The 15,810-nt window shown below is 38.3% G+C and overlaps 1 protein-coding gene across 7 annotated transcripts in view; it reads right to left on the bottom strand.

Moving 5' to 3' along the window:
* PHF21A (PHD finger protein 21A) overlaps positions 1–15,810 on the bottom strand; it is a 201,612-nt gene that overhangs the window by 52,512 nt on the left and 133,290 nt on the right. For all 7 annotated transcript variants that reach the window (XM_088145723.1, XM_088145725.1, XM_088145719.1 and 4 more), the window contains exon 6: positions 355–540. In XM_088145723.1, coding sequence (XP_088001849.1) covers positions 355–540 — 186 coding nt within the window. The remainder of the gene's footprint in view (positions 1–354; positions 541–15,810) is intronic.

The raw sequence follows: 15,810 nt of genomic DNA, 5'->3' as shown, positions 1-15,810 counted from the left end.
TGACATCTCACAGACTACATCACTTAGCGATGAAAATTCTGGTCCCAACTGTGGTCTTAAGCCGAGGATTACCTGTATAAACAAGATGAGAATTATTCAAGGGTACAGAGGAAAATGACATGTATAAGATACAAAATTAGTACCTTTTTTTTACTTAAAGATTACTGATAGCATTATCCAATCCAACAAAAGTTTACTCACTCCTATTGAGATCAAAAAGATTTAGTTTCTAGTAAGTGCTTGCTAGCTGTTACTAAACTAACATTGATTTTATGTACTTTTCTTTATACAGTGATGAATTTCAGCCTAAGAAATAGCTTCCCAAAATCACAGTAACTAATTCAAACACTTTACCTGTGACCCAAGCAGGTTTGGAGAGGGTGCAGTGGTCTGCTGCTGTGGCTGCTGCGGCTGCTGCTGTAGCGGCTGTGATGTTTGTATTTTATTTTCTGTCTGTGCCAATGGCTGTATTTGAAACTTACTATCAGGCTGTTCCTGCTTTACCATTAAATTCTTTCGGAGTTGTTCAACCACTCTTTTCTAGCAAGAGAATACAAACAAAAATAGTATCATATACTTTTTGAATTATAGCAAAATACATTTCAAGATTTTTTTTAAAAAAAATTAGAAGTAATGTAACTGGTTATAATATGGATTTTATTTTAAAGTTCTATATTAAAAAGTCCAGTTCTGTATTAATATAATTAATGTAATATTGATTTTTTATTTCCTTTTTCTCTAAGTTGTAGTTCATTTTAATTACCATTACATACGTGTGTACATGTATTTATATCTGATTGTACTATTACTGTTAATTTTTATTCTGGCTTGTTAAACTCACTATAAAACCTATAAAACATTTGATAAAAAAACAAATACATTTTTTGCTAATTGCTAACTTTGTCAAACCACCAAATTTAAGCAAGGATAACATCATTTAAAATCAGAAGTTGTGGGTATTCAAATGAAGACACCCCTCCCCCCAGGAACTACTGCTCTTTCACAGCTCAGACAAAAATGTGGAGCACAATGAGGGCACTCATCATCCAAACCTTTCACCAATTTTTATGACAAGTCAGTTAAAGTCAATAAGCAGCAATAGCCCTGGATTATCATAATTCCTACATATGTAAACTCTATGTTAGCAAAATGTTATTCACCAATTTGGGTGGCCTCCAATCCTTCAATCGTCAAAACTACTCAAACATGACGTCCCTGGCCTTTATTCCACCAGGCCTTTTCCACTTGCATAAGAGTGTGCATGTTTTAGACTGCAGTCCCATTTTCTAGAATTCAATGACTTCTGACCTTTTTAAGCTTGAAGAGTATAAATACCATACCATTATCTTTCTACTGACTTTGTCAGCCCACTTGTCCATATGTGCCTATGTGGGTCATTTGTGGTATTCTGACAAAAATTTACAGTTCTATAATTCATTTCACAAAATATTATTTTTTGTTTACCTGATGGTAATACTTTAATTATCTTACAGTAATTCTTATAAAGCAATAGACATGTGGCAATTTTTAAAACCTGGCATTTATTTTACGGAACGAAGTACTGAATGTATTTGTCCAGAGGACTGGACAATGAGGTTCCATATTTTCCTTTATTTATGCATTCAACTACCAATCTATTATTTACTGTTTCTTTCTGAAGCACAAAATGATGTGTCAGCAAGTAAAGGCAGGAACAGAAGGATCATTTGTAGGAAGCAGAATAACATAAGGAAAATAACAGAACAGAAACCAGTTATACCTGCCCAACAATTATTCTAATTATTCACAGGAGAAGAATATATGCTATTTTATCTGACTGGATAACAGTATTCGAGAGATGTTAAATTTGAATACTCCCAAGTTAGATTGCTATAAAAAGAATAAACCAATCGGAAAAGGAATTAAGGAGAATAAAAGTCTACTGTGCTATATCAAATTTACAATTCTTCCTGGCCTTCTTCCTCAGGAAAATTGTGGATAAAAAGAGAAATGAAATTTCTGTAAATTTTCAATGTTTTTTAAAGAAAACCAGGGCCTAACCTACAATGTATGAGAGAAAAGCTGTTTCTCTGCATTGCTCCTTTAGACTTTTGCAGAAGATATAAAACACTTTAGCAAAATACACTTCCTACTGCCTCCCATTATAAAAGATCAGATGATATAAAGAAAATGCTGACTGTTTATATCTGAGTTGCAAAACTAGATATGCATACAAAAAGATCTAAGTTGAACTTATTTTAATTACTTCATTAAATTAATGTAGTTATGTATGCCACCTTCAGCAACAAGTCTATAATCCAAGAAATCCAGTATTTATGTATATATACACACACCTTATTGATGGTCAGTAGGAATTTTAGCTACCTGAATTTTTGTTCCAAGGAAGATAAGTGATCTTATAATTATTGGAATTTCTGAAATCTTATTTTTAAAAGTGATACTGCTTACATTCATCTTCCATTTCAGCAAATAACAATATAATTAATGCCTGAAAAGAGCTCCATGGGAATACTGTGAAATAAATATTTGCAGGACCATCTATTCTATCCAGCTATCTGTAGGAGCATCTACTCCAACTAGTACTGGCCCAACCAGTCAGATCAAATGGGAAACTTACTGATCCTACATTACTGGGAGGTTTGAGGGACTGTAGCAAGAAGGCATTGTTTCTTGGTGGCAGTGCTGACACTGTGGAACAACCTTCCTGGCAGATATAAGGCTAGCCCCCTCCTTGTTGATTTTCAGAAGTTACCAAAGACAGAGTTGTTTCGGAGACCCTTCCCCTGATTTTATTATGCCATCTTTAACTTTCATTTTAATTGTTTGATTGGTGTTATTTTTACTCTTTTTTGGAAGTTTGTACACTGGATGTTTTAACTGGGTTTTATATTCGATGGAAGCTGTCAAGACTGCAGCAGGATAGAAATGTGTAAAATAAAATACACAAATAATTCAGTGCAAGCATACTGTTCATCTGGTATAGATGTCATACAAAAAAAGCCTATAGCCCAGGTACAAAATGAGATTCAGAAATTCAAAACTTCGTAACTATAACCAGAAATCCACAAATTGCTTTAATATTTAAGTAAAAACTCCTTCAAGTCAAACTCAATTCCTATAACTACATAGAAAGGGACTTGGACATTCCATTCAGTTTTCTTGGCATCATTACTCTAAATAAAGTAATTCTATTTACTTATGGATTTGACTGAATCCGTTACATGTTTCTTATGCAAATGTACGCCCTAGTTTGCCTTTTGGGGGATGTGTATACAATCTTGGTTTTTGATGTTTGCTTCTAGTTTTATCCCAGCTGCAACTTATATATTTGTTATGTTGTTTAGGTTGTGTTTTTTAATTGTTGTTAGCTGCCCAGACAATGAAATGGGCAGCCATACAAATCAAAATAAATGGGGGGAGCTGCATTCTCTGTGATCCTATAGGTAACATTTTGCTAGGAATACCAGTCCATTTTTTTTAATTTACCCAGTTACTGAGGATTCATTTCCTCTAATATGCTTTTGACATATTATAAATCACATCATTTTCTGTTTTGGTCAGGACTTCTACTTTCAATCATTTTCTACTGCACACTTAATTTTTTCTTAGCTCAAGCATCACCACAACATCACGCCATCTATTTATCCCAAGACCATTTAAACCTCTCTTAAATCTAGAAGCTCTATACAATTATAGTTTGGCTCTGGATACAGAAAGTATACTTCAGTCAGGTGACGTATTACATCATGTGTGCAATCTGATGCCCTCTAGATTTCGGGGGCCCAACTCTTATTTTGTAATTGGCCAATTTATTTTTCATTTCTTCTCCCAGATGCTCAGGACTGTCTGTCTGTCTGTCTGTCTGTCTCTCTCTCTCTCTCTCACACACACACACATTCTCTTACTCAGTAAGCTTCATACCTGAGGATTTGTTTCTATTCTCAATCCATTATTTCTTCTGATTAGAGAAAATATATGTTCTAACCAATTTTTTAAAAATGTTTTGAATCCTACAATTCTAACAACATCTACTGAAAATAACTTACAATTTTAAGGTATAGGTTTATGATAGAAATAGGGATCTCTGGTCTTTTAGGATGCAACTTCAAACATGTAAGGATATAATTAAACCTATTAATAATTATTTATAGTTAAATGAAAGTTTATGAAACTGATACAAACACATTGAGTACTTGTTATCTACTGGGTCTCTACTGTGGGCTTGGTTTCTTTCCATTCAGAAACTACAGTAAAATATAAACTTTTGCAAGAACATATTATTAGACTGATAATGGTCTATCACTATGAAATTGTTGTTGCTAATTGCTGAATACTCCTACCCAGACCCTGGTCTCTACTTTCATTAGGCTAAGTTTTAAGTGGAGTGTTGCATTTGGGACACAAGATTATCATTTATGTGTTGTCAAGTTGTTGTTGACCCTTAGCAACCACATAGATAGATTTTTTTCCATGATGATCTGTCTCTAACCTGGTCCTTCAGCTCTTCCAATGGTGCACTCATTGCCACTGTAACTTAGCCCATCTATCTTGGGACACAAGAAGCCACTTGAAATATTTTCCTTAGGCACCTGGACTGCATGATTTCCAGAATAGCAGGCTTAAGCAAAGTTCCACCATATAGGAATTGTGCCAAAGATTTGGCAACTAAAAGGTAAATCACAACTGATACAAATGGGCTTCCCTGTTGTACAAGAAAAACAAAGTAGCTGATGAAGTCCTTTGTGCATTCTGAGCAGCATGAGAAATGAACCTTATGTTTGAAAAATGTCCCAATGTAATTAGGGCGTGCTGATTGCTTATATCTCTTGTCCACTGATGATGTAAGGATGACAAACAAACAAGGCTATATTGAGGCATATGCTTATCATATGCTTATCATGCTTACAGATAAGCAGATGAATCAAATTAACATGCATAAGATAGCAGGATATTTCAAGCAGCTCACTCTTTTGAAATACTGCAGAGTGCTTATTCTTTTTCATTTCAATGTCTTTCTCTCAGCAATTCTTAGGGGCAGATGCAAGAAGACCCCCATCTATGAAAGACTTTGTCCCTGCAGAGTAGGAATGATGGAATCTGCATCACATGTCCTTTTATATTGTTCTTTTTACAGAGATATACATATTGCCATTTAACCCTTTTGATCTCTAAATTTCTTCGAAATTCCAATGTTTATTCAGCAGATACCTGCTGGAGAATTGTGACACCATTACTTGGCAAGTGGCAATTTTTTATTTAGTGATCTACTAGATAAAACAATACTTATATGAGAAAAGATAGGATGTAGAGGAAGATGTTTCTCTAGGAATAAGTATGAAAGTATTTTAGCATTTCAATATCTTGATAATTTAGAAATGGGGTTTTCTAGTATTTTAGGATTGATTTCTTTAGTATTTAACGTTTGCATTCATATTGCATTTTGGTTCCCTTTTATATTATTGCTGATGGTTATTTCCTTCTGTCATGAAAGTTCTGCAATCCAACAAACGATCAGCGGCCATGATTAAGGATTGGATTTAATTTGAAAAGCATGGGGCAAATATATTCATAAATAAAATAAGCAGGGCAATGATCAATGATTTAAAAATAATTTTAAAAAGAAAAAAAAAGAAAAATGATTTTAAGATTTAAATTGGAATTACATTTAAATCAGATTTTTTAGAAAACATTTTGTAAAAAATTAGCATAGTTCAAATATATAATCATGAATATAACTGTTAACTACATTGTATTTTACTTGGTAATATGGAGATGTTAGAGAATTTAACTGACCTATTTCTAAAAATGCAAAGATTATGTAGGCTAATGAATATATAAATAATATTTTATTAGAATAATTTTAAAGCTAGCCATGGTTGTTTTCTTAGCACATCATGTCCAAAATATCCTCCAAGCGTCTATGACAATTAATTGCCATTCTTGTGTTTATCCACTTCTTCCTCCTTCAGGGTTGTGGACAAGGATTTCTTCTTGTCCTTGATTTCAACTAGGACTGAAAATGATTGCTTCACCAAATTCTTCCCTGCAGAGGGGCTGTTTTTTTATTGACAGCCCCCACCATTTCATTCTCTTTCAGAGGGGCCTCTGTCTCTTCCAGTCTGATATGTGTATTAAGATACAATAGGGAACTTAGAGTCTGTATCTCCTCAGTGATGCCACCTTCTCACTCTTCCCCACTCTATCATGATCCACCCCCTCCTCAGAGTCAGAACCATTGAAATTTAGTATAAAATCAATCAGGTAACTTGGGTTTATGAAGGTAATTAAAATGACAAAGGAATTTCAGTGTGTGCACATCATCTGCCATTTCCCAAGAAGTCTTAGTGCAAAGCAGTTGAACTTTAAGGAGGTACTGAGCTGGCTGAAACTTTTGGAGGGGTCAAGAGGTTTTTGAGATGGTAAGAGCTGGGAGGTGTTTGGCAGAGGCAAGAGTGGAAGTGTATGCCTGATACAGTGAGAAGTGAACAAAGATATGAACTGAGTTACTATAAGTTAATTCTGTTATGAGTAAAAACATCTAGCCAACCATCCTGTAGGTATTAATACAGAAGTGAAGGCAGTGTTCTAACATGGCATTTGTTCTCTCTGTTTCTCCAACCAACTCTGGATGATAAGCAGAGGACAAGTAAAGATTCATGTGCAGTAGTTGAAATAGAATTCTCCAAATTGTGCCATGGATTGTGGGACCCTGTTAAAAATGACATGACAGGGCAAACTGTGCTTCTGGAAAAGTTAAATGAACAAACAAGCTATCTTAGAGGCTGAGGGGAGGCAACAGCAAGGAATGAAGTGGTGATCTTAGAGAAAAGATGAACTATCACCAAAATGGCTTCAAGCCCCTTGACACATGATAGGTGGGTTATAAAATTCAAGGAAATTTTATTCTAAGTTCCTTGCAGGGTGGGAGAAAGTGCAAGAGAATAGGGGCTTTGCTGGACTGAAGCTTAGTATATGGCACAGATAATGTGCCATAAAGAAACTTAATTCTTGACATTTTTTCTACCACAAGACCACTAAAAGTCCCAGAGAATATGAATAGTTTTAAATGCCCAGCTAGCCAGTTATCACAACAGAGTTGTAAGACCTCAGTCCATAAGGAAGAGAGACTGCATAATCAGCCACTATGATACATCTTCACCTGCTCAAAGGAAAAGAGGGTGGAAGAAGTTAAAGTCCCCTGTCCCACCCCCTAAAATAATCATGCATCTTGCTTGAAAAGGTCCTACTCTTACTAAGTAAAGATGCAATGTGTTAAGGAAAGAGCCTCCATCCCAGTTCCAAGAGTTTCACAAGACAAGTAAGGTATTAGAGGAGTTTCAAAGTTTCCTGCACACAGAACAGAGGCTGGGGGAGGATCATAAGACAAGAATGATTCTGGCTTACATAATAAAGTATCAGCCTGCTTGCTCTGCATGCTAAGAATATAAAAGATTTGAAGGTAAAAACAAAAAAGTGCCCATCTGACCTGGCACTGAATAAACTTAGGAGAAGTCTGTAGACATTCTAGTTCTTGTGGTCTGTTCAAACCTCTATGAGGTAATGCATACCCTCCAGGAGAGGGCATCAATGCTGAAAGGATTCTTTAATGGCCAGGAGCTCCTTGTTAAAAATATAATTTCATTTGGCTGGTAATAGCTGCCAAGAAAAGAATGTGCAGAGGAGGTGTTTGCTTGAAAACTCTGGAGGGGATTACAGAAGCACAGCTCTCAAGTTAAAACCAGAGATATCAGCCTGTACTAAAAAGGGATGGGGGAAATCTACATAGCTGAGAAGTAAATGCCTCTTGTAGATCTTTGGGATCCCACTGAAAGGAAGCTGCCTTCTTGTTAAGAAAAGTTAGTGGTTCTGCCAACAAAGTAACATTTGGAATAAATTTATAATAAAATTGGCAAAGCCCAAGAAATGCTGTATGATAATGCAAATGGAGGTGAGAGGAGCTCCGAAGACAGAATAGACTGCACCTTAGTGGGACCCATCCAAATTTCTTGAATGGAAATGCAAACATGTCAAAGGTGCATTCCTCTAGATTAACATAAAGACCATTGTCACAACAGCACTGAAGAAACTCATAGAACTTGGCTGTTATGGAAAGCAAGATCCTCATAGTAAATCAGTTGTCTAAATAAACAGTGTCTAAATAAATTATCAATAACTGGTCCAGAAAACCATGGACAATGTGATTTGTAAATTCGTAAATCTCGGTAACTGTTCCAAGAATTTGTAAATTATAAGGACTGGAAATTCCTTAAAGATTAAGGAGTTCAGGTGCCAGTAGCTACAGATTACCCATAAAGACACTTTTTTTCTTTTTCTTTTTGACAAAAATGGTGGGTACACTAAGAGGGGAGGAGAGACAAAGTCATTCTGTAAGTTCTCATCGGTAAATTTCTTTGGGCAGGACAACTCTACAGTTGACACTGGGTCAGGCACATCACTAGAATCTGGGCTCCAAGAATTAGGTTAACAAAGCAACCTAATTAAACCTGATCTGAAAAAAGAGTCTGTGCTTCTTTCCAAATACATCTTTATAATTAAAACATTAGGAAAACAATTACTTCTTGTGAAACAGTGGGTAACATATGTCTAAATCTTTGTATATTGTGAGTCTTACATTCTGGGAAATCAAAGGTGATGCTGTCATAGCTCTAACTATTGTACATTTGTACCCAGCACTCTCCCATACTCTCCTGGAAAGTATAATGAAAAGGCTAAGTAATGTTGCAGAAGTTCCTGATGGTTGCCAATAGTGAATTGTAGAGGTTCACTTTTCTGTGATCTGTGATGGGACTCAATGTAGAAAACTAGCCTATAAGGGACTCTATGAAAGGGAAGGATATATAGTTGAAAGGAAGATCATATTTGCACACAATGGATGATTCAATGAAATAACCTGTTGCACAAATATCTGGTGGGTTTTTGGTTGTTAATTTTGTTACCTAGTCTGGTAATGAAACATCAGCAGGAAAACAACCAAGCTCAGAGGACACGAAGAACCCAGCAGTTCAATCCTGAGCTACAAGCTACTTATGACCATTTGTTTAATGACTGAAGTTATGACAGCACTGAAAAAAGTGACTTATGACCAGTCTTCACACTTATAACCATCGCAGCATCCCCATAGTCATGGGATCAAAATGTGGATGCTTGGCAACTGGCATGTATTTACAACGGTTGTATGTTCTGGGGTCATGTGATCACCATTTGCAACCTTCCTGGGGGGCTTCTGATAAGCAAAGTCGATCCACTAAACAACTGCACAATTCGCTTAACAACCAGGGCAAAAAAGGTTGTAAAATCAGGTGCAGCTCAACGACCACATCACTTAGCAACAGAAGTTCTGACCCCAATTGTGGTCGTAAATCAAGGACTACCCTTACATATATTCTGTACTATTAAAAGCACAAATATCTATTAAAACTGCAGATGCATTCTAGTGCCAGTCTGGATTCATAAAGTAACTGGAACATCTGTATGCAGCTCTGCAGGTCTGAGCTCTATTTAATTTCTGGTTGTCCCAGTCTTGGAATCAGAACTATCTTTTTTTCCCCAGACAAACTAGATCTGGAGTGTCTGGGACTTCTTCTAGCAACTATGATATTTTAGTGATGTTTCAGAACATGTACATGTGTCTTAGCAGTGGACAACCATGAAAACATAGGTAGGTTGTGTGTGTTGGCATTAGTTTTCTTGTGCAGTTGAAATTCAGTGAATTCATATTGAATGAGGAAGACTATGCCTTTGCTTTCTACCTATCTGGCAGAGAAGTAGGCATTCAGCATCAGATGGATGAAGCACTGGCTGTTACAACTGCTCTGGAAATGTTGCTGCAACTGCTCTGGGCTCCCACTGGTGGGGACGGGGGAAGACTACCTCTGTTGGTTGTTAATTTAGTCCACCTGCTGTTGGTCTGAGTTAGAGGGGCCATATACCATGTTTATCAGCATATAACACGCACCTTAATTTTAAGAAGGAAGTTTGAGTAAAAAAATTTAAATTTAAAATAAATGACTTGGAAGCAAAATAAAGGGAGCTCTGAACTTTTTGTTTATTAATATTTATACCACTTATAAGGTAAATACGTAACGTGAAAGAAAAAGCACCTCTTTGAATGAAAAAACTTAGATATTGTAAGTTCTTACAAAAATGTTAATCAGAATCACTGCTATCTTGGAAACCATGAAACTCTTCGTCTTCACTGCTATCTTCAAAATCAGACTGAACACTGCTGCTGTTTCAAACTGAAACAAGTAGTGAATATAGGCATGAGTTGTTTAACCGAGGGCACTTTGCACGTATGAAAGTGATGAGATAGACTAAAAAAAATGTTGGCGATGCCAGGATGCGTCACACTCTGCAGCGGTATTCTTTTTACCTAAGTTTAAATTTAAAAAAGGTACTATCAGGGGTGTGGAAATTTACTCTTTATGTTGTACAACCTGTATGTTGTAGGCTGGCTGTGTGTAATGCGTGTGTGCCACTAGTGTTTGTTAGCTATGTGTAGTGTGTGGTAATGGTAATCTGTTTATTACCATACTGGTGTTTATTCCCTCCCTTCCTGCTTACCTGACTACAGCAGGCAGGCAGGTAAGATTTCTGGTGGACCAGTAGGGGTTAAACATCCCTAGTGGTCCGAGTGGATTGGGGGGGGTACAGTAATTTATCATTAGGGTATGCTTCCTCTATTTGCAGTCTTTAGTAACATCACCCACACAGTCCAGCACTCATTGTGTCAGAGCAAAGCACCAGAGCTTTGCTCTGACTCATTACTATCCGCCACAACGCTGCAAAGAGAGGAGGGAAGCTCGTGGTACTTTAGTGACATCACCCGTGTGCGCTGGCACTCAGTGTGTCACAGCAAAGTGCCTCCCCGAAGGGCCTCGGCAGAGCTGTCCTGGGCAGCGCATCCCTTGGAAGCGAGTGAGCCGTTTCTGAGCCGCTGCCGCACCGGGTTGGGCCCACAAAGCTGGAGGTGTCCCTGGCCGGCAAGGGGGGGCTCATGGCTATGGAAGCTGCTGTGCAGCCCCTGGAGCCAGGGCCCAGCAGGAAGGGCACCCCGTGGCCCCTGGGCAGAGCCAGGAGGAGCCTGGCAGCCCCTCCGCCATACAGCTGTGATCCACGAGCCTTGGCTCTTGCCTAGAGCTGTTTCTTCTGGCTGGCCGGCAGACAGTGTGACTGGATTTGGGACGGAGGGAAGGCAGGTTGGTGGGCGGATGCAGCTGGCCCGCGAGCCCAACTGCCCGGACCCCTGCCGGCCGCAGGAGGTGGCAGCTCTGTGGACCAGCTGCAGATGTGGGCTAAAAGGCCTTCTGCTTGCCGAGACCTCCCAAGGGGGCCCAGAGCTTTCTGAGCAGCTGCTCTTCCAGGGGCAGAGCTCAAGCAGCCAAGCTGCCCCTTTGAGGCCTGCCACAGAGCATACAAGGAGGACGGAGTGCTCTGATCTTGCTGGGTCCTCGTTCGGGGTCCTGATGCCAGAGCTGTGCCCGTGAAAACTTTAGCACAAAATCTGTCAGTCTGGCCAAAGTTTTGCTCTGACACACTGAGTGATGGCACATGCACATGATGTCACTAAAGTACCACAAGCTTCCCTCCTCTTTGCAATGTTCTGGCGCATAGTAATGAGTCAGAGCAAAGTGCTGGCGCTTTGCTCTGACACACTGAGTGCCGGACATGTGGGTGATGTTGCTGAAGACTGCAAACAGAGGAGGCATGGTTTAAGTGCCATCAATCAGAGGAGTTGGGAAGCGTGCGGTTGCAGCCCCGGTTACAGCCCTGGCTCAAATGAAGGCTCCGCTCGCCCAGCTCTGATGCTTAAGGTGAGAAGCTGTAGGGCTTATACAGGGGCTTATACATCAGCATATAACACGCAGCTAGGATTTCAGCCTCAAATTTTAGGGAAAAAAGTACATGTTATGTGCCAATAAATACGGTAGGTAGTCATCTGATTCTGATAACTGTTAAAGTATCAAACTGCAATGCTACATAAATGAGTAAATACATAAGTACATTCAAAACACTGTCTACTTAACTGATGGTCAGTGGCATCACCAGAGAGTGAGTAGCCATTGTGCTAATCCTAGATCTGCAAGCAAAGGTTCTCATCCAATTAAAGTGGTTCATAATGAGAGGCAATCAAGCTCTCAGGCTGCCTGAGAGTAAGACTCAGCTGTAAACTTCCAAGCCAACTTTAAATGGTTTAATGAGGCCACTAGGCTTCAACTTTGTAGAAGTATTTTAGACACTCAACACTGACATCTTAGTAAGAATCTTTATTGCAAACTAGCCTGAAGCCATATTGAACAGTTGATTGCCTCTGTCTGCATGAAGGTATAGTTTTTTCTTATACCCATGAAAGTTTTAACTTACTGTTGCTGCTACTTCCTGCCTTTTCCATATTTCAACAGACTTGTTGTCCTCTCTTCATGGCCCTGAAGCCAAAAAATGATGTAATGGATACCTCCGTCCTGAGAACACTTTCACAGTTCTTTAGTATGACTATGTCAGTCTTACAGATTGGGAATAAGTCAACGCTGAACAATCACTATGGGAATGTGAAATTTATATAATGTCATAATCTGAAACTTGGCCTTCTTCCTCATCCAAGCTCCTTGAACAATGGGTTTCAGCTATTTCTTTTAACTCCTTTGTTTCTCCATATGATACAGGGATTCCTCCACATTATTTAAGATCCCAAACATTAGGTTGCAACCTCTTCTTCTCTCTTTTAGTCTTTCCCTCTAATTCTAATGCTTCCAGGATATTACCTACCCCCTTTCTTAATTTTTCATAACTTTTAGATGTTTTCCCCTCCTCTCCTTTTTCCTCTCCCATGTTAGAGTAAGGAAGAGACTGAGTAGAGAGAGGATGAGAAAAATATATTTTATTTTTTAATAATAATTTTTATTAAATATTATACAGATAAAACTAATACAAACTACATAGAATAAAATATATAATAAAAAATAAAAAAGTGCAGAAAAAGAAGAAAAAAGAAAAGAAATAGAAGAAACCTCTCCCTTCATTCCCAGCAAGTACAATCAACCTTAACAACTTATCACCATCTCTTAAAAGAACACCCACCCTCTCTTCATCCCATATCTCACCGCATTCTCTATAATCAAATCTTTAAAACCTCATCACCCATCTTAATCTGCAAAAGTCATTAAGGGTAATCAGAAATAACATAATTATTAACAACTATATCTAATAAACCCACTTTGAATCCTTCCTGTTACATTCTTATCTCATTTTCTATTTAAACAAATCCCCTCTATCTCATCTCTTCAAATAAACAAAATCTTTAAAACATCGTTGTGCAGTCCTAATCAGCATAAAGCCATGAAGAATTAACAAAGATAGTCAACCCTTTTATTTTAACCTTAATCAAATAAGCCAATTTTGTATTCTTTCTCCTTTCTTCCAACAATGTTCAGTTCCCTCAAACAACATCCTAACATCACTTTTATGTGAGATGGGTGGTTATATAACTTAAATAAATAAGTAAATAAGTAAATAAGTAAATAAATAAATCTGCTTTCTTATGCTGTCTTTGTCTCTTCTCCAAAAGTCATTGGCACCTTTAACAAGACCCTTGTTAAATAGTAATAAAAATACCAGTTAAGGAATTGAGAAATTAGTATTTCAATGTTTCCCTATTGAATGATAAAGAATTTGTACAACAAATGTGGGTAGAGACCTCACAATATTTTGATTTGAATTCAGAAACATCAAGTGTCCAATTTTTTGAATGCGAAGCATATAAAACTTACATTCAAGGTAGAATTATTGCCTATGCATCACACAAAAATAAGATTAAAAATAAAAGGGAAAATAATTTGAAAGATGAATTGAAACATTTGTGGGCACAGATGGTTATATGTCCATCTACAGTTTTGTACAGAGAAATACAGAAAAAGAAATATGAATTAACTACTACAGCAGACAGAATTTATGCTAACATGTTTACAACAGAGATACTGGGAGAACAGTGAAAGACCCAGTAAGATCTTGGCTAATCGCTTAAAGCAAAAGAAAGATAGGGCAATGATTTCAATTATCAGAGGTGAAAGAGATGGAATGTATAACACTTCAATGGATATAAATTGTCAATTTTTAAAATGTTATTCAGAATTAAATAGTAAACCAGAGAATGTATCGAATGAATATACAGAGGCCTTTTAAAATAAGGTTAACCTACCACATTTAGATGATACATAAAGGCAACTTCTATTCGCTCCACTATCTGAGGTAGAGATTAAACAAATAATCTTAAAAATGGCAAGTGGTAAAACACCAGGATTAGATGGATTCCCTACTGAGTGGTATAAAACATGTATAGGTCTTTGGTACCAAAACATTCTCAAGTGTATGAAGATAAGGGAATTTTATCACTGGCATTTAATCAGGCTTACAGGTGAAACTCAAAAAATTAGAATATCGTGCAAATGTTCATTTATGTCAGTATGGCAACTCAAAAGGTGAAACCAATATATGAGATAGATGCATTACATGCAAAGCAAGATATGTCAAGCCTTACTTTGGTATAATTATGATGATTATGGCGTACAGCTTATGAAAACCCCAAATTCACAATCTCAGAAAATTAGAATATTACATGACATCAATAACACAAGGATTGGAAATAGAACAATATTGGACCTCTGCAAAGTATAAGCATGCATATGTACTCAGTACTTGGTTTGGGCCCCTTTTGCAGCAATGACTGCCGCAGTGCGGCATGGCATGGATGCTATCAGCCTGTGGCACTGCTGAGGCGTTATGGAAGACCAGGATGCTTCAATAGCGGCCTTCAGCTCCGCTGCATTGTTCGGTCTCATGTCCCTCATCTTTCTCTTGTCAACGCCCCATAGATTCTCTATGGGGTTCAGGTCAGGCAAGTTTGCTGGCCAATCAAGCACAGTAATCCCATGGTCATTGAACCAGGTTTTGGTACTTTGGTACTAACCAGGCAGTGTGGGCAGGTGCCAGGTCCTGCTGGAAAATGAAGTCAGCATCCCCATAAAGCTTGCCTGCGGAAGGAAGCATGAAGTGCTCCAAAATCTCCTGGTAGACGGCTGCGTTGACCCTGGACTTAATGAAGCACAGTGGACCAACACCAGCAGATGACATGGCTCCCCAAATCAACACAGACTGTGGAAACTTCACACTGGACTTCAAGCATCGTGCATTGTGTGCCTCTCCATTCGTCCTCCAGACTCTGGGTCCTTGGTTCCCAAATGAGATGCAAAAGTTGCTCTCATCAGAAAAGAGGACTGTGGACCACTGGGCAACAGACCAGTTCTTTTTTTCTGTAGCCCAGGTAAGACGCTTCTGACGTTGTTTGTTGTTCAGGAGCGGCTTGACAAGAGGAATACGACATTTGAAGCCCATGTCCAGGATCCGTCTGTGTGTGGTGGCTCTTGATGCACTAACTCCAGCCTCAGTCCACTCCTTGTGAAACTCCCCAACACTTTTGAGTGGCCTTTTCCTGACAATCCTCTCCAGGCTGCGGTCATCCCTGCTGCTTATGCACCTTTTTCTACCACACTTTTCCCTTCCACATAACCTTCTATTGATGTGCTTTGATACAGCACTTTGGGAACATCCAACTTCTTTTGCAATTACTTTTTGGGCCTTTCCCTCCTTATGGAGGGTGTCAGTGATGGTTTTCTGCACAACTGTCAGGTCAGCAGTCTTTCCCATGCTTGTGATTCCTACTGAACCAGCCTGAGAGACCATTTAAAGGCTCAGGAACCCTTTGCAGGTGTTATGGATTCATTAGCTGATTAGAGT

This window comes from Python bivittatus, unplaced genomic scaffold (genome assembly GCF_059951505.1).
Source record: "Python bivittatus isolate LINGU-HERP-01145 unplaced genomic scaffold, Pbiv_v1 ctg000480_np1212, whole genome shotgun sequence".
Taxonomy (NCBI): Eukaryota; Metazoa; Chordata; class Lepidosauria; order Squamata; family Pythonidae; genus Python; species Python bivittatus.
Note: the sequence above shows the minus strand (reverse complement) of the source record. Positions and strands in the feature narration are given on the sequence as shown.